The sequence below is a fragment of the Struthio camelus genome, chromosome 1, assembly GCF_040807025.1.
Source record: "Struthio camelus isolate bStrCam1 chromosome 1, bStrCam1.hap1, whole genome shotgun sequence".
NCBI lineage: Eukaryota > Metazoa > Chordata > Aves > Struthioniformes > Struthionidae > Struthio > Struthio camelus.
Window position 1 is genome coordinate 41,934,280 of NC_090942.1, and position 23,040 is coordinate 41,957,319.

Here is a 23,040-nt window from a genome sequence, read left to right on the forward strand (position 1 = left end):
GCTAGTGATGGGTGACTGAAGCGCTTCCAATTTTGGTATCCATAAACCATCAAGTACAGCAATATTTGCACAAAGGATGAGTGAGGTTTTGGCTCTCCATCTGGTCTGGTCAGGAGGGAAGGTGGAAGAGAGGCAGAGTTTTACATCTGTGCTAGATGCTATAGGAGAGGGTGGGACTGGGGCTTCCTTCTGTTCTCCCCTCTCATGTGGACTCCCTCAGACTTCAGCACAGCACTTGCTGACCCTGCATAGATAAAAACTGTGATTTGGTGGCTGGCTGGGGAGAGAGCAGAGGGCTGCTGCCCAGGAGGGAGGAGGAGGGGAACATTTCTAGAGGCAGTGCAGGCCTAGGCAGAGGCACAGCTGGGCAGTGAGGAGCAGGACCGGCCAGCACTGCACCTGCACAAGGTGGTGCAAAGTAGGGTAGAAGACTGATGTTTATAGAGACTGCAATACTGGCATTGTCTAATAATTTAAAAGATTGTCTGTTTTTGTGCATATATGCACATTTTGCAGTAGTGATATTGCTGTGGTACCAGTGTATGATTAAGGAGTTGGAGTATCTGATATCTGAGGAGAGGCTGAGAGAGCTGGGATGGTTTAGCCTGGAAAAGAGAAGGCTCCGAGGGGATCTCATCAATCTGTATAAATCCCTGACATGGTGGGGGAGTGAAGAAGGAGCCAGACCCCTCTTAGGGGTGCCTAGTGACAGGACAAGAAACAGCAGGCACAAACTGAAATATATTTTTACTGTGAGGGCAGTCGAACACTGGAACAGATTGCCCTGAGAGGCTGTGGAGCCTCCACCTTGGAAATATTCAAAACCTGACTGGAGATAGTCCTAAGCAACCTGCTGTAGTTGACCTGGCTTTGAGCTGGTCAGATCACCAGAGGTCTCTTCCAAGCTCAACCATTCTGTGGTTCTAGGATCAGTATATTTCACAAGAGCTGCTAATTTGTTGTAATAATAATGCCATCAGAAGCTTTGCCATCTCCTTCTAAGCCAGATGTGGATAATGCTGCAGATCACATCTGATTTTTGTGGTATGACCCACAACTGTGTCTACTTAATGTTTTCTTGTATGAACCATCTTTCATACTATTGCTTAATTACCTTTGAGGCATTAATCACTGAGCTTTGTTCCTGACTCAGAGTCTAAGTTCTCTTCTAATCTCGCATAAATGGACTAAAGCATTGAAACAAACTTATGCACGGAGGAATAGAATTTTGCAGAAGAAGACAGCAACTTGTAGCTCATCTAAGTTAGTGCTATAAGCCTGTTTCTGGCTTCTTCCTATCAGAACTCAATGTTTCTGAGGTGCTCAGTCTCTGCCAACTGAGTCAGCATCTAACAGCCCCTGCAGCTCAGTAAAGAAATCCTGTGCAGATCCTCCCACTGTGGACAAGCATCAGAAGAATTTTCTCAGCTCTTTGAGTGTCAAATCCCAAGGTCCAAAGACCAAGTTACTTTGCGCTGTTCTGAGGGTGCTGGCTGTATGGTTGAAGTATGACTTGAGAAGATTATTGTCTGGAGCAGATAAGCTCGCATTCTCAGTCTCTTTGACCCCATTATGCAGACTTCACCTAATTTCAAGGATCTGTTCCCAAATCAGTTTCAAAACATAGTCAGTTAATCTCCTGTTCATCCATTAAAGAGCACAAACGTGACCTTTCCTATTGAAAGCAATTGCACGTAGGTAGTGGGTATGCTGGTATTCCCTCATACAGCCCAGTCTTCCGCATAGTTCTGTATAGTTAATGCATTTTTATGTAAATGCCTGATTATCTCAGTCTCTGTACATTTGGGCATATTTCACCCATCTGATAAGGCTCGAGGGACCCACCCCTTGCCATGTACTTTATAGTCAAACAAACTAGGGGTTAAGTGGGTGCCAAGAGAACAGCTTTTACATCTCTTTCTCAAGGCATTAAACGACCATCATTAACTTGCTATGCTCGGCTCTCAGGGTCTGCAAGGAGATGGTGTGAGCAAACTTGATAGCAGTTATAGAGGCATGTAAGTGTAAATCAGGTAGAGAGTTTGGCAAAGGAATCTCAAGCTAAGAAGATGTAATGCTTTCCAAAGGAAAAATGAACCAAATCAAAACTAAACTCAGGCTAAATTTTTTGTTCTCACAGTGTTGATAGTTTGGGTGTTTGATCTGAATAGTGTAGGCGTGTTGTTTGGAAACAGTAGATCATTAGTTCTTTTGTTAATTGAAAATACGGAGGGCTCTTATGACCAGTTCTGAAAACTCCTTTCTTTGCCAGTGCAAGTCTTGACATTCATGTGATTCATTTCTGTTGGTGACCTATGTTCCCTTCCTCCCCCACTCTCTTTTCCTTAAAGTTCTCCGAAAAGATATAGCCTCTCATTTTTGATGATTTGGGTGCATAATCCGGTGGTGTCCTTTTTATATATAGGCAGAAGTGAAGAGTAGCGAAAGGCAGACAAACAATAATCTGTCCTAGTCTCAAATACTGATTGCATGCCCTCTCTTTGCCACTGCTATCGTCAATGCAAAAGCTTTGTTAGATTTGGTGGGATACTTGGAAAAGTCAAGAAGTTCCAGGGGTTTTTACCTTTCTGTTAAACGTAAAGGAAAATACCTCAAAGCTTGGAGGCCTCTTCAGCAAAATCATTGTAAGCAGCTCCTTCTCTTCCTTAAATTGGCAAGGTGACAGCTTGCGCTCATCCCCTGAGTGCCGCTGTGACAGTCTGATCACCTGGGGAGACAAGTGTCTCTCAGACAGGCAGATCCCAAGCCATTTTGGTAATTATAGGTGAAAACTAACAGCTTGCCAGTGCAGATCCTTGAGTGCCCCAGGGCTTGTGCTCACAGTAGGAGCCTGCACAGAACAAATTGCTGCATTCAGCCCCAGCTCATCCAGGGGATTCTAGGGGACTCCCTAGGTAGAGCATGTTGTAAATAGAATAATCAGGAGGTAATAAATGTAATGGACATCTTTTGCAAGCTCTTGACCAGCTGGAGTTAAGAGACCCCTTGCTAGCTAATGCAGCTACGTGATTGTCAGGTGCTGGCTGGGCATCAAACCAGACCTTCAGGTTTCAAACCAAAGTAATGCTACTTCTGTCTAAAGGTTGTTTTTAATGTTCCTTGATTGCTTCTCCCGGTAACATTTTCATCTTCTACCAGCCTAATCTTGTGTAGTTGCTAGCCTTCACCAGGCACTGAGTAAAATATTAGTCTCGTTATGGGGTGGAGAGGTACTTACTGTTGACCTTACTATCACGAGAATCTACATCAGACATGAAGTCAGGCTGTCGATATTCTGTCCTTGCAAGAAAGTGGTAGCTAAATGGTAGGATCCATGTCTTCATCCAGTCTCTCCCTGAATCTAAACAGTGCCAAGGTATAGGGGTGGAAAGTGTAATTTAGGCAAAGTGTAGACACCTAAGTCCAAAAGCATGGAAAATGCCAGCTCCTTTCCTGTTTACCCCCTGGAGATATTTGAACTCCTGAAGTGCTGCAAGGTTTGACTCTGGCATTTCCCAGTGCCTAGCTCTCTGTAAAAACCCAGAGGTGTCATTGTCAGGAGTAGGTGTCTGCTTAAGTCTGGCTGTGATTTCCAATCAGGCAGTCTCCATCTCTCCCCAAAATTATGGCTGTGTACATCAAAAACTGGAGGATTGTTTGCAGTGCAGAATAAAACTGAGTGGAAAAGGCCAAAATCTACTTGCAATTCTAATTCATGGAGTAAGAAAGCAAGGGAACTTAGGACAGTCTCTTGAACTACACAGCCACTATCTCATCAGGGGCAGATGTGCACTGCTTGCGGTTCAGAGATGTCCTTTATGGAGCAACTCACCTTTTAGGTTTCATTTCATTGTTAAGGCAAGCGCTCTTAAGAGAAAACATTTGAAGCTTCACTGTCAGGGAGCAACATCGTTTGGTTTTGCTTGTTTTCTCTTAGTTTAGCTATGATTACTTTGAATATTCCCCAGAGGTACAGTGAGAATCCAAGTCAGCATCAGTACTATCTTCTGGTGAAAAAAGTGAATTCCTTGTGTTGTTTCATGGAAATACTCATTTGGCAGCTGGATGAGCCCACCTTGTGAGCAGCCAGGAGTGAAGGAGGGAGAGGCAACCCTTTATTTTGTGGATCAGAGAAGAAGGACATGGTTGTCAACATGGCAAGATCCACAGTGCTCCTTTAGCCAATCATCAGATTTGCTAATGTTGTAATGGCAGCAGACAGACTCCGTAACAGCAGGGTACCATGACTACAGACACAACCCTAGAGGAAGGACCTGGGTTACAGGCTGGCTGGAGTCTTTCCTCAGACTCTGGGGGCACCACAGTAATGACTAAGGCAATTAAAACTCCCAAATACATTTTTAGATCCTTACTGGTTATGATTCCTGAAATAGTGGAAAACCAATGCTAAAATAGCCTTTTTTGAATTTTAGATTCCTGGATGAATCTGCAGGACAAGCAGGCTGGGGAAAAGAATTTTTTTTTTTTTTTTTTTTACTTTTAAATTGAAGTGAGTCGATCTGGAAGTCTGTGGAAAAATTGTACCTGGATTCTGACCATGCTATTTTTCGCAGAGATAATTCTCAAACTAAAACTACTCTTAAATGAGTACTAAGCTGTAAAGGCAAGAGCATGGATCAGAGCTGTGTGGAAAAGTTCATTTAAATTAGAGAGAAATTGCAGTTTTTCTCTGTAATTGCATGTAAAATACCTTCCCTATGTCCAAGATTTGGGCTATTTGATGACTTAACAAGACTGGCATGACTGAGTCATAGAGTACCAAATCTAACCTTTGTTAAAACAAGTGAATTTCTAACCCTTTTGTTTGCCAAGAAAATCTTCCCACCATGTAATTAGCTTAGTGTTGTCTGTCTGAGTCTGCTGACAGCCTTAACAGAAAAGCGTGAACCTTTCCACCCCATTCATCTCAATGCAGTGCTAGCTTCACACTCCTTGCTTTCACTCGATGTCAGTGCTACTTGTTTTATTGCTGAGTGTTCTATCTGAAGGTCTGGAAGGGGTCAGTGTGCCAGGACATGAAGGGAAGGGAAGGCAAAGAAAAGAGGAGAGATATTGTAGAAAGAAAAGAAAGAGAAGGAAGAAGAAGGAAAACAGACTACACTGATCCTGAAGCTTCAAATGTTTTCTCTTAAGAGCGCTTGCCTTAACAATGAAATGAAACCTAAAAGGTGAGTTGCTCCATAAAGGACATCTCTGAACCGCAAGCAGTGCACATCTGCCCCTGATGAGATAGTGGCTGTGTAGTTCAAGAGACTGTCCTAAGTTCCCTTGCTTTCTTACTCCATGAATTAGAATTGCAAGTAGATTTTGGCCTTTTCCACTCAGTTTTATTCTGCACTGCAAATGCTTTGCAAAATGTGACCTCTTTTCCCTCATTAGTGACTGAGATTGGATGTAGATTTTGAAAAACATGCTCTTAGATTATTTCAAATTTATGGTAGAGTCACTGTATGTGTTTTGAAGGGAGGGTAAAGTCCTGGAAACATGCAAATGATGGTTGCCAAATGATAAGTGCAAAAAGGTCTATAAAAAGAATGTAATGATGCTGAAAGCCACAACGAGTGAATACACCATGTTGTACTTAGATATGAATACACATTAGGTCTAACAAGACAGCCTAGACCTCTGACAGACGGAGATGGGATGGGGAGAGGTGGCCAGCTGCACATCAGCCAGGCCAGTTCTAGCCAGAGGAGATGCTGTGGTCAAGGAACCCCTTTCTTAAAGCGTTCCAAGTCGAGACGAGTCACTGACGAGGTACAACATCAAGTAGTACAGGAGGGTACATGCAACCCCATTTCCCACTGCCCCAGCAATGGTGGGGAGTGAGGACAGAAATGGCCTGGGATCAGGCACACAGGAAGGGAGACTGCTAAGTCCGTCAGGGAAAACAGTGCCTGAAGGAGCTCTGCTCCCTCTCTACAATTTTTCCACAGCCCCTCTTCGTGTTCTGCCAGCCAGGCAACGGCTCACGCCTGCGGGGCTGGCTGCTGCTGTCCTGCTGCACTGCGCAAAGGGGACTAAACCTGTCGTTATGCATTAGCTGTCCGCTGCATGTGATCTACGGGATTGGGCCCCTCAAGGGATTGAAGAGCAGCTCTGACCCATTTCTGAATGCTGGTCATGCTCAGGTGCAGGGTCAGTCGCTGGCCTTGCCTGGAAGCACCCTCGCAGGCACTGCCTGGGGCAGCGGTGGGGTGCCTGGGGAGCGCCGAAGGGGCGATGGCAGATACGTGAGAGCTCCTGCTTCTCTGTCTCTGAGTGAGGTGGATTGAAGCTGGAGGAAAAGGCAGCATCGGTTGACGCCAAGGAGAGGTAAGGGCCTGGGGGGTAGGGGAGCGAGTGCTGCCAGAGTCTGTCCTTCATTGACTGAATAAATAACCCAGTGGTAGCAATAAAAATAAATAATGTTATGAGGCACTAGATAAGCTTTTAAGGGGAAAAATGGTAGGGGGTGTAAGTGCAAACTGAGGAGGAAAGCAGCTGAGATGGGTTTCCCTGTTGCCTTCTGTCCTCTATTTGGCAGCAGCTTGTTTGTGAAAAAGGCAATCAACAGTAGTTTATGATGCTAAGACATTTCTATGACTTGCACTCAGCGAAAATCATTGATGTTTCTGCTTTAACTAGATTTTACTTCTTGCAGTTGAAAGCAGTGCACTGCCTGAAATCCTATTTTGTTAAACTTGGCAATGGGTAAAATCACAAGTTCCTTAAAAAAAGTCTTCTGAGGTTGAAAGGGGAACTGCTCGTTACCTCTGCAATTAGCAGGAAAGTTCCTCCTTAAAGAAGCACTCAGCCCCTTCTGCTTCCCCATGTCACAGCTAGCTGCTGTACCGAATCACCAGGTGCCATTCAGATTGTAGATTGTCACCATTTAATGCGTATTGTGGAAAACTCTGATTATGTGTCACTGTGAAGCACTCTGAGAGCCAGGGCATAAACATTTCTATCGACTTGTCTCTCTCCACCCAGGACTCCACTTCCTGAAATACAGCTCAAAATACAGTTGGGGTTTTTATTTCTGTGAAACTGGCCTGTGTGCAAAGGCCATTTTACCTTGGGAACAAGGTTAAATGATCATCTGAACTTACTCTCTCTTTTTTTCCCTTTATTTTATGATGAAAATATAAGATGTTGTGAATGGTTCATCATAACATATGCCATCAGAAGCATGCCAGAAATAACAATCTGAAGCAGCACACGGTATGTAACGCTTGCATACTTCTCCGAGAGTTAGAGAGATCATTGAAACAACACATGTCAGATGCGATTACTGTCATATCGTTGGGGCCATCTGTTAGAACCCAAGATCAAGACCTGCTGCTTTCCCTGGAACAGCAGCTCCACAAAGGACTGTGGCAAATTAAACTAAATCCACTCAGGCCTGGAGAGTTCATCTGAGGGGTTTGCTTATTTTGTTTCAGGTTTTCATGAGGTATAAAACCAACAGTATATTTTAGATATTTCTCCAGGGGAAGTCTGGGAAAAGCCTTTTAATTTTTTTTTTTTTTTGAGGGAATATATAACAGGTACAACAAGATGAGGGCTATAGTGTCAGGACAGGATGTGCACATTTGCACCCAGTGATGGGCGTCTTGGGAAAACATAAATAAGGTTCATACAAATATGTACATGCTAATGAGTGATAATCTGGTAGCAAGCTGCAGCTGTATGTGACAACTCATTAGTGCAGCTGACTACACACACACACACGTACGCATACATTGTCGAAAGCAAAACAAAGATTTTTAAAGTTGCATGTGGAATTTGGATGCCAAATTCTCTTGACGGCCTTCAAATTCTCAGCTATAATACCTATAAATCTGTGTATTATATATAAAATGAAGTTCTAAGTAAGCTGAATCCACAGGGAGTTTTGCAGCAGTGGACAGCAGCGGCCTGGGCTTTGCCCATATTCTAGCTGCATCAGCTGTGCAGACACAGACACAGACACAGACACACACAGACACACACAGACACACACACACATCTATATATATAGATGTGTGTGTGTTTTCAACAGTATTTATTAATATAACAGGGCAGCTTTTAGTCCCACTGTATTTATATATGTTTATGTATTGTACATGTGTTTTACCAATGTGTTTCATAACAGCTTTAAACAATTTTCCCCCTGACAACAGAACACTGAAGAAGTAAAATGTATTGATGTGGAAGAAGGAGAGTCTCTGTTATAAAGAGAGACGGGGGTCAAATGCCATGAAGCGTGAGTAGTTTTCGAATACGGGTAAATGACATCATCGATAGAGAATATTTTGGTGGAGGTTTTCTTTTGCCTTATGTTGGTGAGACTTGGACCTAGCTCCCACCTATCCTGCACTTTCCAGTTAGTGGGGGACCTTGCACCTTGAAAAGCCTCCAAAGCTTTGTTTCACCTCTGATGCAGAAGAAAACTTCCGCTTTGAAATCTCAGGCTGTGCTGTAGCACGCATATACTTTTCCTGTGGACTCAGGATACGCACGTCCATTGCGAGTGGCTCCTTCGGCTCTCGGGAACAAGGGGTGAGATAGCAAAAGAAACCTTCCCGGAGAGGCCTCTGGGGAGAGACCTGAGAGGGCAGGAAGCTGAAAGCTGGCACTGAAATAAGGAGCGAGCAGTGGAGTGATGCCTTGCTTCGCTGCAGTGCTGGAGGGAGATATGTCAGGAAGGGAGAGGCCAGCTGGAGATTCGCTGCTACCATCACCTGGTTGTTCCCCGCTCTGACTATTGCTGTGTTTTACCCGATGGTTGCTTCATCTGAATCCATGGATGATGCTTGGATTGGGGTTAGGATTCGGGTCCCTGTTTCCAAGAGAGCCCTCTCATCGGTGGGACAGGGACTTGGAGTTTATTAACAGCATCTTCTGGTTGTGGGGAGAGAGCTTTTACTTGTGGTTGTCAGAGTCTGGGGAGAGGGCAGGAGCTTTACACACTGCGGTTTTGTAGTCTACTACTGTTCTTCCCCCTGTGTCCACTGTGTTGCCCTTGGGTTACAGGAACCTGGTGCCAGCAAGATGCTGTTGTAGCTGTTGCAGGTGATGAGGAATAATCCCCGCTGCAGCACCCACTAAATGCCTGCCATTGTCAGGGGGCACTAGCCGTGCTAACTGGTTATGCAGTGTAAAAGCATCTAACGGCCTTCCTTCTGTTTATTTCCCTTGCACGAGACATTCCCCAAATAGATTTCCATCATCCCTCCCCACTATTTTTACTCATTGCAGTGTTTGATGGCAAGTGTTTGAAATACATTATTTGAAGCCTTGTTTAGTTGAAATGCATTATGTCCAAACTAATTCAGAATAGCTAAGACTGATTTTATGACATGCTGGAAACTCTTGAGGCAGCCAGGTCCCTGGAGGAAGGCAGCAAGGTGGAGCTGAAGGACGGTGTGGCAGTTTCTGGGCCAGGCAAAGGGCATGTTGTCAAACCACAGGTACTGTGGAGTCATTCGTCACCCTGAAGAAGAGCTGGCCTAACAGAAAAGTTTCCATAATATGAAGTAATCCTTCCTCACCCTCGCCCCCCTTCCCGGTTTGATTTCAGTGTTATTTGGGGTAGAAGCATTTTTCTGTTTTTGAAATTTCTGGCAAATAAGAAACTCCCAGGACAGGGCATTTCAGTTCAGTGAGACTGATGTTCTTGTCACTGTTGCTGCTGCCTCCAGTGAAAACAGGCAGGAATGCCAATTTCTCTAAGCAGCTCCTGGCAACTTTCACCAAACAGGACGCTAGGGTGGATCCGCTGGCAGGCTAGCTCAGAGCTAGGGAGCACACAGCTTCCAGCATCTCCAGCCCAGATGTGCCAGAATCAGCAAGACTAATCTCAGAGGGCTGTCTTGCATTACGCAGAAGCTTGAGATGCACTGAGTGACACATTTCAGGCTCAACAAGGCAGTGTTTTTTGACTAATCTCTGTTTTGATACCCTTTTCTAGCAATTCTGAAGTCCCTTTCAAGAATTCCCAGCGTCTAAGGGCACAAATTCTCTCTTTGCTTACTCTACAGCTAGACTCTCCCGGTTTCATTTAATAGCCTGTCCGCATATGACCAGAAAAGCTCTTGAAAATAGGCCCTCTCTTAAGATCAAGGAAAAAGAACAGTCAATTCTTTAACAATGTGGCCGGCACTGAGGCAATTCCTGTGTATTTCATGGTCCGTGGTAATAGGAAACTTTCATAAAGAAAACCCTAAACCATCCCAAAGTGCACTTTCCATGAATGAATTCAAACATTAAAACTGCCTGCCTGCAATCTGCAGGAGTTCAAATCTGAGACGTGTCAACATGAGTGCTGTGTCCAATCTCAGTCATAATGATGACACAGGGAGAGACTATTGCTAGTCCCGCTGCCAGGCACTAAGTAATTCCTTGCTGGAAGAGGTCTGCGCAGTCCCAGCAGGGAAAGATGCAGCCCCGCTGCTGACGCAATCCAATTATGTGGATTTTCAGAAAATGCCGTAAAAACATTTTCCTTCATGAGCTTTTTCTGGAGAGTATGTATCTCTAGTGTTATAAAATTTTAGTTCTGTGTGGCTTTTTGTGGCACATAATCATACAGTAGGTTTTAAAAATGTGGCGAGTGAAAAATAAAAAGTATAGTGTGAAAGAGGGCAGAAAGACATTTTGTTTGTTTATTTGTTTGCTGTTTTCCTGCTTGCCTGCTTTTCCTTCGGTCACAAGTGGGCCTCTGATGAAGAATTCAGCTAAACCTTTCTACAGAGCACAGACAAAATGTGTTTTTCAGTGTTGATGAAATACAGGCTTCCTTGTTTACACTTGGCATATTCCTTAATGAAGGCAATCCTTGAGGTAATAATCTATATGAGGGAGACTGAAGGCTGGAGATATTTTTTCTAAGGGAATAATGAACTCATATATATTTCATTCTTTTCCTCTCATTTCCTTCTGTTGGTAACAAAAAGTGTGTCCCTACTCTAGTTTTATTCAAAACGGTTGACAGATCTTAGAATGGTTCCTCCTCAGGACTTAGCAGAAGCAGGAAGAAGGGGTGTATTCAGAGAAGGAGGTAGCTTGTCAAGAACTAAAGTCCATTTTGATCAAAAACGAGATCCCTGAAATGGGATGGATTCAATAGAGGTGATTTCAAACGTGTTCCCTGGAGTTGCGACTCTGCGCTGCTTTTGCTGCACCCTGTGGATTCCGGATTCAGAGGCAGAAAAAATAAAGTCTGCCTTGCTGAGTCACAGGGTCGTAAGAAGTTAAGAACAGCCAAAAAAATCTTGTCTCTGCTCATGGCCAGCAGTTGATCCTCAGGGAGAAATTAGGAGAAACAGGCCAGGCACAGAGGGATCCCGAAAAGTGTCCCAGGGCGCAGCAGGCGGCAGTGCAAGGAGTTTCGTGCAGCTCTGCCTCGCTGGGGAGCAGAGCAGTAACCTCCCGAGGGAGCCGCTCTGCTGGCACCGAGCAGCCTTTCGTGTCTGCAGTCCCACGTTAACCTCCCTTTCCTTTGCCGACTCCAGGACCCTGCCCCGGGACACTGCTTGCCTTCGGAGGAGTCCTTCTGTGAGCACCCTTCAAAGAGCAGCACCAAGGGAGGAGGCAGGTACCAAGAGGCTGGCCAGAATCGGAGCCCTTTCTTCAGCCTGAATTTAACCCAGTTTAAATCACAAAAGGTTGGTGCCTTCAGCTTTGCCACAAGCCTTGGTCTGTTCCTAGAAAGCACATAGAGCCGTTTAATAGACTTATCATATAGCTAGGCGGGAACCCGTTTATTCATTTTATCTACTTTATCCCTTGAGAAACTAGTCCAAAGTCTGAAGTGGTATCAGGAAAGCTAGAGGAATACTGACAGTTCTCATTTTGCAAATTTTCAAAAGAACCCGTTTCCCACTGTTGCTGGCAATGTCTTTCATTATGCCTTTAATGAAATTGTATTGACATATTTATGGTCTAATAAAATAAAAAAAAAGATACTCAGGAAGAGCAGTTTTCAAGAAGTGAAATGTTTTAATAATAGCTTCATGAATGATTTTGATTTTTTTTTTTTTAAGTCATAAACTTTGGCAAAAGGAACTGTGGAAAATTCAAAACCATTAATGAAATGGCTTCTGGACTGTGCCATTTAAAGACTTTAGTATGTTTTTTTTCCCTTAAATTTGATGCCCTTCATTTTTAACATTGATGGGGCAGCTGGCTACGATGTGTTGTATCTTCTACCCACGCAGCCCATTTATCCTGCTATTATGTTTTCCTATTTTCTTATCACTGAGAAAATAACACTTTGACATACCATTGTTACCCTTTATGTTTTAAAATACCCAGCTGATCCAGATTTATAGTGTCCTGGGTTATGGAATTCTGAATGCTGGGTAAGGATTTAGCATCTGTTTTGAAAGGATTGTAAAGGATTTTTTGGTAAGGATTAGCCAAAAAATTTTGTAAATGTTCTCGCGAGCATCTGTCACTTTTTTTGTGGGACAGTGGTCAGTGCTTGTCAATGGACCTCTAGGGTTTGTTAATTTTGCAGACTATCATGTCTTATGTACATGGATCTGGACATTTCCTGAAACCTGGAATCTAATCTGATAATTGTGCTCATTTGTGTGTATGCAGTTCTGCTTTTAAGAATAGATGATGTGTCATTTTTTCGTAGCTTTTTCTTTGTAAACTCATAAAAAGAGCCTGATTGAGTGCTGCTTCTTTTCACTTCACTGACGTGAGTCATCCAACTGGTATATCCAGCCCTATTAGCATCAGAATTTGCTTTCATGAAGAAAAGCTTATTGGTTCTATCCCAGAGGTCACAGCACACTTGGAAAATAAAAGTCATGTTATATCTTGAATTCAGAATGTACAGATGTTATGTGAAGATAAAATCTGAAACCCAGAAGGAGGAGGAAGACATATTTGCAGCTATACTAAGTAGATGTAAATGGATAGCAGATAATTTAGTGCTGAATGAGTGTGGTTTCCTCTTTTTTTTTTTCTTTTAACAAAACAATATCATAAAAATAAGCAAATAAGAAAGAACCAAAATGGGCAAATGAATTACAACTGGGGGACTGGGGGAATATATGCTAGTTTCGTGGAATATGGGCAGTAAATATATAGACCCTCAGTGGCAAATCTGACTTCTCAGAACATTAGTTCTTATATCATAGGTGAAAATAAGGGTATAAACATCAAAAATAAAGAAGAGAAACAATACATATGCCCAGGAGATCTCTGTATAATCAAAAGCAGTTGTCTCTACGAGAGTTAAAAAATACTTTATGCATTGAGAGGCTACAACTTTCCATCAGAGGAATAAAATAGATATAGCTATAATGTATCTGGGCTGGTCTCATGCCTCCTTTCTTCTGGGTTTTCTCTGATTTGATTACATAGTAGCTGTGCTTTTCCTTTTAAAATTCACCGTGCTTAGCTAAGATGTAGCTTTTAGGAACATTCCAGAGACAGAACTCTTTGCACAATTTTTCCCATGCTGGGATTTCATCCTGTTTCATATTTTCAATCTTCTTGCCTGCATGCTGTAACTTCTGGCTTGAGTTAGGTTCAGTTACTGCATAGTTCACCGTATTCGAGCCAGGGCTGAATGCGGACCTAATGTATCGTATTATCCTCTGCACGGCGGGAGCCATGCCGTCAAGAAGTGCAAGAATTTTGGTGTAGGTTTTCAGTGTAGATGTGCGTGACACCTTTCAAAGCACTGCGTTTTGTAAAAGAATTGCCTTTTAAAGCTGTTTTTCTCAAAGTCGGAGTGTGGCTGTTCCAGAGATATTTATCTGTCTGTTTTTATTTATTATCGGCAAACTTCAGCAGCGTGGCCATAATGGCTTATGTATTTCGATATGTGCCATGTTTAGATATAGGCAGCTTTTCTTCTAGTTTTGCTTGATCTTCTGAGCAGCAGTCTGCCTGTGAGTTAGTGCCTTCAGTAGGACTTCTGACAGAGAGCTAGATCACCGCCGACCTGCTCCGCTGCGATCTAACTGCTGCAGAGAGACACGCAGAGCACGCACATTTACCGGGGAGAAAGGGCTGCCCAAGTATATTTCATGACAGAAACACAAACCCTAACATGCAAAGAAATCCTAAAACAAGGCGGCATTCAGGCCTCTTGTTAGAATCACCTCCAAACATTAGTACACTGTTCTTGCAGCTCAGTCATACCATCATGCTAACAGCCATTTCAACGTATTAACTTTTAGTGCAGCAATACGATCACTGTGCATAAGTCAAGAAAGAAAAAAAATGTTGTAATGCATAGCTTTACAACCTACAGTATTTAATCACACTGATGATTGAATCTTAAAGTGATAAATTTACCATGCAAGAAGAAAAAGGAAAAAAGCTGATTGTATTCACATATCCTACTTTACCTGAAACTTATACTTCTTGTGTTTTATTAAAACGCACCGTGTTTTTAGAGCAATGGGTAAATCACTATTAACTGAAACTGCATAGAAACTCATATCGAAATCTACACATTCCCCATTTCTCATTTATATTCGCAATATATGCAGCATTTAAATGGCTGTACTCTCCAGATGTCAGTGTGGGACGTTGTGTTGCGGTCTCACAAGTATGGCACGGAAGCACAGAGAGAGTAAACGTGTTCCCTAAGGTCACATGTGGCATTTGCAACAGAGACAGGGACAGAACTGAAGTTCTCTGGTAGATCATTAAATACAAGACTATCCTTCCACGCCTTCGCCAGAACAGACTAGCAAGCAACCAGGACAGAATATAAGGATGTTTGGGGTTTAGTGTGTGCATATGTCTGAAGACTAGTTTTTATGGCATGATAATCCAATGTGCTTATGGAAACTTTTCAGTAATGATTTTCACAGAGCCATAAAAGCACTGGAGCAGACTTGACATTCATGGAGTCCTATCTCTGGTCTCCTACGTTGAATTGCAGCTGATTCTTCAAAAGAAGGCATAGAAATTCTGCAGCAAACAGGTGTGGGACTTGGCTCCTACATGACGTCTCATCCGAGTCTCAAATAGAGATTGGCATAACCTTATAGCAGGATATTTGACATCTCCTCCTTATGTATGTTCAGCAAAATATCCATATATACTCACAGTAAAAGACCTTTTGAACTGTGATCTGTGCTTAGCCTTAACAGCAGGTTGATTATACTTTCTGTGTAAAAAAATCAACAGTACTGAATTTCTCTGGTCTTTATTTTATGAAATGTCTTCTTCTCATGCCACAGAAATAGATAAAATAGAACAAAAAGAAATATTATCTGCCAGCATGATTTAGAAGTAACCCATATATTAGAAATTCTTACAAACGAAAAGCAAGTAAGGTGTTACACCTAAAAGGTCTGTAATTGGTTTGCTTATCTGAATGGTATAAATATTCTTAGAGCTGTTCTAAGGATGATTTTAAATGATGGATTCATAAACTAGTAGACTTTATGATGTATGTGCATGAAAGTTTACTCGATATATAACATAACTGCTATTAATTTGAAAAGGCTGTGCTATATCCTTTGCAGAAAGCACAGCTGAATGATAAACCAGCAGCTAAGTTTAAATTTCAGTGCAAATTTTAGAATGGATCTATTATGATGTCTACCAAATTCTGTATTGTTTATTACTATGTATAGATAGATAGTGACCTGATGATACTTCTGGTCCTTTCTAAGCAGTAAGACTAATGATATCTTCCTTTATTAATACCTTAAATGCCTCTCAAACTATATCAAATAGCAATGCACCTGTTTTATTTGATGTGGAATTAATTGAGTAATTTATTTAATATAGAATTAATTAATTGATTAAGCTCTGGCTTTTGCAAGGGATCCTGGTTAGCAGTGGAGGCCTGCTTGTTCTCTTGATCCACGGAGGAACAGTGGCGCTGCAGCACAGTTCAGGAAAGAAAGGTAACAGTGCAAGGAAGCCAATTGGAATCCGTACTTGGCTGTATAAAAGTACTTCACCTTTATTCTCAGCTGATCTATTAAGAGAGACGTATCTGTCTTTGTGTTTATTGAATTGTTGACCTCAGCCTTGAGACTGCTGATCAGTGTCTGCAGCTGTGCCATTAGCAGCTGTCTTTGTGAAGCTGCCTTGAAACTACCCTGCCCTCAGCCAAGAAGGCTACGAAGGGCTTCACGCAGTCAACTGATGGCAATGTTAGGAACAAGAATTTAACTGATTCCCTGAGGGTAAAGGTTTTATATTTCCTTATCGAACCCTGGAGACCGGCGGGCAGGCCCACTTAATTAAAAAAAATACCCACATGGCATGCTGAACGCTAAGCTTTGCTTTGCATCTAGCAAATGGTCTAGCTAAAGGGGCTAAACCTCATCGCTTCCAACCCTACCTTGCCATCCTTCTTATCAGACTAGACTTGGTGTTCTCCTTTGAACGGTGCGCAGGGCTCCCACTGGCCTAACAAGTTAGCTGTTGTTTGTTATGTATCCCCTTTAAAGTATTCCTGTTTTATATACCTCATCATACCAGGCTGCATTTGCAGCTTTAATATTACAATTGTCATTTCTTAAATAACGAATGTAAACTTTCTTTCCCTGTGGACTTAATACATATTTGCAGCACCTCTAAAGATTTTCTATGTTCCCCTGTGAGTCTAGAATAATATAGTAGTATATATAGGTAGACTCAGAGTGGAAATCACCAGAAGACCCTACTCAAATTAGAAGCTCTCTCCTGTTTTTCATTGTTGTTTTAGCAGAACTTCTAGTTTCTCTCAAAGGAATGCCGACTCCTCACGTGACTGCTCTTAACAGTCTCCCCGAGACTTTCTATATGATAAGTTTTCTCTAAAACATTTTCACAAATGAAGTAGGTATAATATTTCAGGTGTGTTCCTGCAGAGACTGTAGGGCCATTTGAGGAAGGAGGTAGTCTGGATCTGCTGTCTGATAACTCTATGGTAGAACTTAGCACAGCTGTTACATGATGAATAACTGGCTCTCGGTCACCTGCCAGTGAAATTGCTCTTCACAGCTTCACTTTAAAAGGAAAGCAGTTCCCCTAAAATACTAAATTGATGTACCAGCTGAGAAAAATAACAGTAACTTTCAAAAGAGTATTTGATTTTTATATTTCTTTGGTTTAATAGCCAGCAGTGCTTGGTATCCACAAGTATATCCTGAATATGTAATCAGCCTATGCCGAAAGCAGCATAGGTTTTACGTAGCTCTTGTAAATACGTCTTCTAAGAGGGGTAGTGGCGCTACAGCAATACATTGAAATCACTGCATGAATTTATGAAGTTCTCGGAAAATTTACCTGTAAAGGGTAATGCTTTCAAGTAAATGACATTCTTTAGTGTTCTAATCTGTCATACAGATAAATGTCTATTTACTAGCCAGGAGTGGACTACAAAGCTTTGTTATTGTAAAAGTTTGATTTTCCAATTCTTAGCATTGGAAAATAAAATATAGATTTGTCCTGGACTTGTATTAGAATTGACAAATCATTAATTCCATTGGCTCTCACAGAAATGAAAATTATCATACTGAAATCCATTTGTATTAGCAAAAAACGTTACATGCAATGGCATGAAAAGTCTTCCTGTGCCCTTGCTTTTAAGCCTTGAACTTTTTTTTTTTCCAAGCCTTGTTACATAACTTGCAAAGAACCAAACCTGGAGTAGTAGATTATGAAGCCTTCTACTTATTCCCTCTGACTGAACTGAAAGTACTTTATGTCAAAATTGCCAATATACAAAGTGCTGTGGAAGGAAAATGTTTGCCAGTCTTCAGATGTATTTGGGAGGAACAGAGAAGTGCATGCAGCACACTAACACAGTGCAACACTTCCACCTCAGCATGCAAACTTAAGTGATTCAAAGGCCTTTTGCACGGTGCCTGACTAGGAACAAATTTCCTCTTCCGTTCTTGACTTTAGCCAGGAAACACGCTGGTTTCTGGGTGGTATTTTTTTCCCCAGCAGGTTTTGCCTCTGGCTGGTGTAAATCAGCATAGCTCCGGGTTCAGCACGGAAGTAGTTCTGCTTTGCAGTTCTGGAGACGCTGGCAGGGAACGGTCTGCTGTTGCGGGGAAGCACTGCATTTCGGTGCGAAGCCACTCGGAAAGCCATTGAGGCTGGTGAGAAGTAAAGGGTTAAGGGAGATCCTGATTAAAGTTCCATTTGCTGATGCTCTTCGCCAATTCATATGCAAGTGCTACTTTGCTAATTAATGACTGCTCATGAAATGCCATGTGTCAGCAATGAATCACTTACTTTTGTTGCACTTCAGTAATATATGGCTAATGAGCAAGGACAACTCATATAATTAAAGCTTAAAATAGCCCTGGCTGTTGGACACAATCAAGTGTTTATGTCTTGCTGTAGTGGGTGGACCAGATTATATCACTTTCCTGCCTTTGCCTTTGCCAGTTTTGTAAGAAAAAAATGGAGGATTGAAAAATGCGGGGCAGTAAAAATTTTTACCGCTGTTTTAGGGGGAGGAATTGAGTTTGTATTTAGAAAGAAATAAAAATCTACCAGTTACTTATATCCAGAGTAATCTTAAAATAGGATCCTCTCAATTATTTCCTGTAATGGGCCTCATAAAGCTCCAAACTAATAAAAAAAAAAAAAGGGGGGGGGGAAGATTTGGGTGGATGAAAGGGGGCAATTTAGTGAAAAGTAAAACTTCTGTAAAATCAGTAGTTTTGTGCTCTGAAACTGCAGACAGTTGTCAAAACAGAAACTGAGTCAAGCCTTTTATGAATGCCTGTGGGCAGCTGTTCATACTTTGAGGAACATTTTGGAAGATCTGTAGCCAAAACAGTAAACCAGTAAACAGTATTTCTCCTGCCTGATTTGGTCAGTGCTAGCACGACACTGGGGTCTTGTATTTTCATTCCTGAGAGATGACACCAAGCCTTTGGTCAGTGCATGCGCCCTCCACCACTTTCCCTATACACTGCAGGTTGAACCTGGAGGTTTCCCTTGGCTGGGGCAGAGGAGGGAAAATTTTACGTATTTCTAAGAGACTAAATTGCTAATATTAGCCAAATTACCCCTGTGACATATGCCAATGGCATAAGACAAACTTTTTGTTTCTCAGATTCAGCAGCAGGAAAACTGAATCCCACCTGCTCTCCCAAGGGATGAATCTGTCTCTAGTGCACCTGCTTATTCTGGTGAGCTTCAGGAGGGAAGAAGGGGAGGGATCTGCGTAGCCTCTCTTGACAAGATGTGACAAAAAAGAAAGAGGTTGTGAAAGAGATGGGCAGAAGGATGGATTTTTTTTGTATTTTAATGGTTTATATACAAAATATTTCAATGTTTAGGAGTTTAAGTTTCTAATGAAAAATTTTTTTTTACAAAACTAGGGGCACATCTCTCCCCATAACGACCCTCAGCGTCTCCCTCCCATGCCCTTTTACATGAGCTTATTTGGAAACTCCACTTTCTGTGAAGGAACAAAAAGCTTGTCAAGAAGTTTTGACCACTCCTGTTTGAGAAGGCAAAAAGTCACTTTTGCAGATAAAGAGCAGTAAAGATAAGCATCCATTTTCCTTGGAACAGGCTCTGAAAACTTTCTCAGAAAGACCAGATCTGATCTTGTCGGTCTGCGGAAAGAACAGCCAAAGCTCTCCCGTTATTGCTAGCCTGATAGAGCAATGTGTGGTCTCACTGCTGTCTGTAGCAAGCATTCTGTAGGCCGTTTGTATTGGCCTCATGTGGAGGTTTTAAAAAATTCCGTGAAGTGAAGATCTCTCCCGAAATGACTTCCTCAGATTCTCAGAAAAGCTCTGTGAGTGCCTGACAAAGCCCTACTCTAGCGTACAAAAGGCAGTGGGATTGCCAGCTGTGTATTGCTAGTCATTGGCCCACTTAAGAAAAACACTCCACTCAGGTTGAGTGGGGAAGATCCAAATGTCTTTATTCTTGAAAACACAGCAGCGCTCCCCACCTGGTCTTGCTTAAATGTTAAGCTGCCAAGATATATGTGCTGTTTGCAGCTTATCCGCTTTGCAATCTGGCTGTGATCTCTAAAGACATCATGACACTGGACAGTTCCCTAATGATAAAGTGGGAAATAATTCCTCTTGGCAACATCTGCTCTTCCACGTTTGGCAGTTTTGTTTTGTTTAGCTCTTTGGATGCTGTTTGCTTGCATCGACAGGACTGTGGATAACCACATCTCATCTGAGCTGTGAGGTAGTGACAGAAGACTTTGGATGGACATCATTTAGATATTTTTGGTCTCTTGACATCCCTTTTGGATAAGTCGGGGTTTCATATTACTGCAGAATGGAGACAGGAATAAGAGTATGAGACTGTCACAGCATCTGCAAAATGGGCACTTTACGTTTTTAAAAAACATGCACTGTTGTGGAACAGAAGCATAATATATACCATTAACATTAGTGTCATTGAACAGCCTCTAAATTGCAGACTGGTAGGAAAAAATTGATATGAAAATGTAAACAAGAGAAAATGAAAACTGTAATAAACTCTGCATAAGAAGGGTAATCTACAATTAAATATAAAGGCTAAACTACAACAATGCTAAGGATGAAACGTATTTCCTATTTTAAAGCTAAGACTGATGCTCTGCCTCTGGTCCCCAAAGCTGTGACAGAAAGCTTAATGGTGTGAAGCAGAGACACCATGTCAGGCTTCAGTCTGCATTCCTGGCTTTGGATGATTTATCACTTGCAGCCATTCTGCTTGGCATTAATTAAGTAGAGAAGTTTTTTAGTAAGTTAGGTTGGCTGTGCTGCATCCTCTTCTGAGCTCAGTCGAAACTAAAAACAAAAGAACTTTATTGCGGAGGTGGTAAATTCAAATTCCAAATGTATTCCTTTTCATTTGCACTCTCATAAAATGAAAAAAGCAGTCTTGATTCTCTGCTGTAGGTGCTTCAACACTTGTTATAAATGTGGATATAAAAACTGATTACCTCTTAACAAATAATCTACATGTATTACAACATAGCCACAAGGAGAGATGTGATCTGGCTGGTATTACAAGAGGCTTCTGCCATTTTTCCCGACACTGAAGAGAGAAGCCTTGCGCTATGCTGTGGAGGACAACGAACTGTTGACCGCCAAATGATGGGAGAGCAATGCTTGATGCTGAGAAGGCCCTGCTGGAAATGCCCACTGGGAGAAAATGCTCAGCAAAGCAGGTATTTCTTGGAACTGGATCTGTCTACTAGCCAGGCTTTATCTATACCTCTGACCGCTTTGGAAATGTCAATAGTATCAGCTAAGATGGGAGGTGTGTGAGCATGGAAGACAGGGCATCTTGCTGAACTCTGGTAATAACGAACGTGCTGCTGAATGTCAGTTACCAGCGCCTGCCAGCATAGCTTTCAGCTGAGTGGAAAATATACCTCTTACGTAACTTTTCTGGTTACACATCTATTCGTCCATCCTCCGTCCCATGCTATTGTAGGTAACTCGTATAGACACATATTTATGGAAAGGAGCTGCATTTTTCTTACCTCTGTTGAGAATGATTTGTTGCTCCACTTGTTGCTTCGCAGGAGTGCTAGCAACTTTCTGTTTCTTACCTTTTTTCCTTGTGCTCAGGGAACATTAGCGTGTCCCTCCATTTTCTTAATGGCAAATAGGAAGTCAGAAAGATATACTTCAATAAAGACAGCTACAGAAGTGTCTGGGTAATTGGATTTCTTGCAGTTCAAGCTATGCTGGCATACAAAATACAAAATTGATGAATGATGTGGCTTTTTGTTTTTCAATCAGCCGATTGCAAGGTAAATGCTTCCTTCACTTTTGTACAGCGATGATAAATCGAAGACGAGACGAGTGTTTCGGTGAGCCAGGGGACTAGGCCAGTATTCAAAAGCAGAATGTGGAGGATCTTGTCTTGGTGGGCATCCGAAACTCCCTGAGTCCTGCTCACCCAGAGTCTCTGTGTGGGTGGATGATGTGCAACATGGATGAGTTACAGGAGGCACTCCGGCGCATGCATGCATCGGGCACCTCCACTCCCCACACAGCAAACAGGGGTGTTAGACAGCATGGGCAGCATCCAGTTGTTTTCTCTAGGCTGTAGTCTTACAAGTTATATCTGTTCTTTCCTCTGAGAACCTTTCAGATTCAGTCTTTGCGCTGAGAGTGAGTGCTCAAGCACTGCTGTAGGCACGTCTGCACGCTACACTTTCCACCTGCCCAGTGGCCAGGTCTGAGGAGAGCTGAGCCCGGACCCTTCTCTTACCTGTGCTGGTGAAGCAGAGGGGGTCTGAATGGTTGACACAACATCATTTCTGGTGTAACTGTTTTCTCTTTTTACCTGGAGCGATTGGCGTATGGTTCATGCATGCAAATGACTGCTCCCAGCCTTAGCCAGCCAATCCTTTTATATTCAGGTGTGCTGTGAATGCTTCAGTCCAGTAGTTTTTGATGCGGTGGATGAGTTTATACTGCTGTGACCACCCCTTCCCTACTTCAATGTAGCAAGGCTGTGCAAAGGAGAAACCAAGTTCTTATTTAGGATCCAAGATTTAAGTATTCCTGTCTAATTCCACACTGAACAGCTGTTCTGCCGCTCCTCATGTTAAACTTCCGAGAGAGCCAGCCCAAAGCAGTTACTCAAGGTACTTTAAATACTCTGCTCCTGAAGTTCTCATTAAAATTTAAGTAATCCAGACAATACTTCAACTCCCAGTTCAGCTCATTAAGTATGGGTCCTGGAGTGCCAAGCACAGCATAGGGTACCGTGCATGGAATACTGTCTTTCATATGCCGATTTTAACAGCTCTCTGGAAAAGAGCTTCAATTACAGTTTCCTTTTTTGAAAAAGGCTTTCTTCTAAGTTACCTGAACTTTCCCAACTCCAGTTTCCCAGCCAGTGTCTGCAAGACTTTGATTTCTGCTCCAGGAGGTCCAGCCAAGCACGAGAGTCCCCGACTCCCACTAGCGCTGGAGGGGGCCGCGAGGAGCACCTACCGCAAGCGCGAGAAAGCATCTGGAGGCTTCAGAAAGGCAACACCCGAGAGAGGTCATCTTAACATGTAATAGAGTTTTCTAGTGCCAGAATTGTGTGCTTTTCTGAAAGTAAGAATTTTAACCTGTTGAAAAGAGGATATAT

General features: G+C 42.5%; 1 protein-coding gene across 1 annotated transcript in view; it reads left to right on the forward strand.

Annotated features, from left to right (window-relative positions):
* Positions 1-21,078, forward strand: part of TPH2 (tryptophan hydroxylase 2) — an 85,221-nt gene extending 64,143 nt beyond the window's left edge. The window contains exons 12-17 of the mRNA XM_068935767.1: positions 7,153-7,224; positions 8,166-8,248; positions 11,499-11,651; positions 15,795-15,878; positions 19,040-19,115; positions 20,920-21,078. Of these exons, the coding sequence (XP_068791868.1) occupies positions 7,153-7,161 (9 nt within the window). The 3' untranslated portion in view covers positions 7,162-7,224; positions 8,166-8,248; positions 11,499-11,651; ... (1 more) ...; positions 19,040-19,115; positions 20,920-21,078. The remainder of the gene's footprint in view (positions 1-7,152; positions 7,225-8,165; positions 8,249-11,498; positions 11,652-15,794; positions 15,879-19,039; positions 19,116-20,919) is intronic.
* Positions 21,079-23,040: the final 1,962 nt, after the last annotated feature.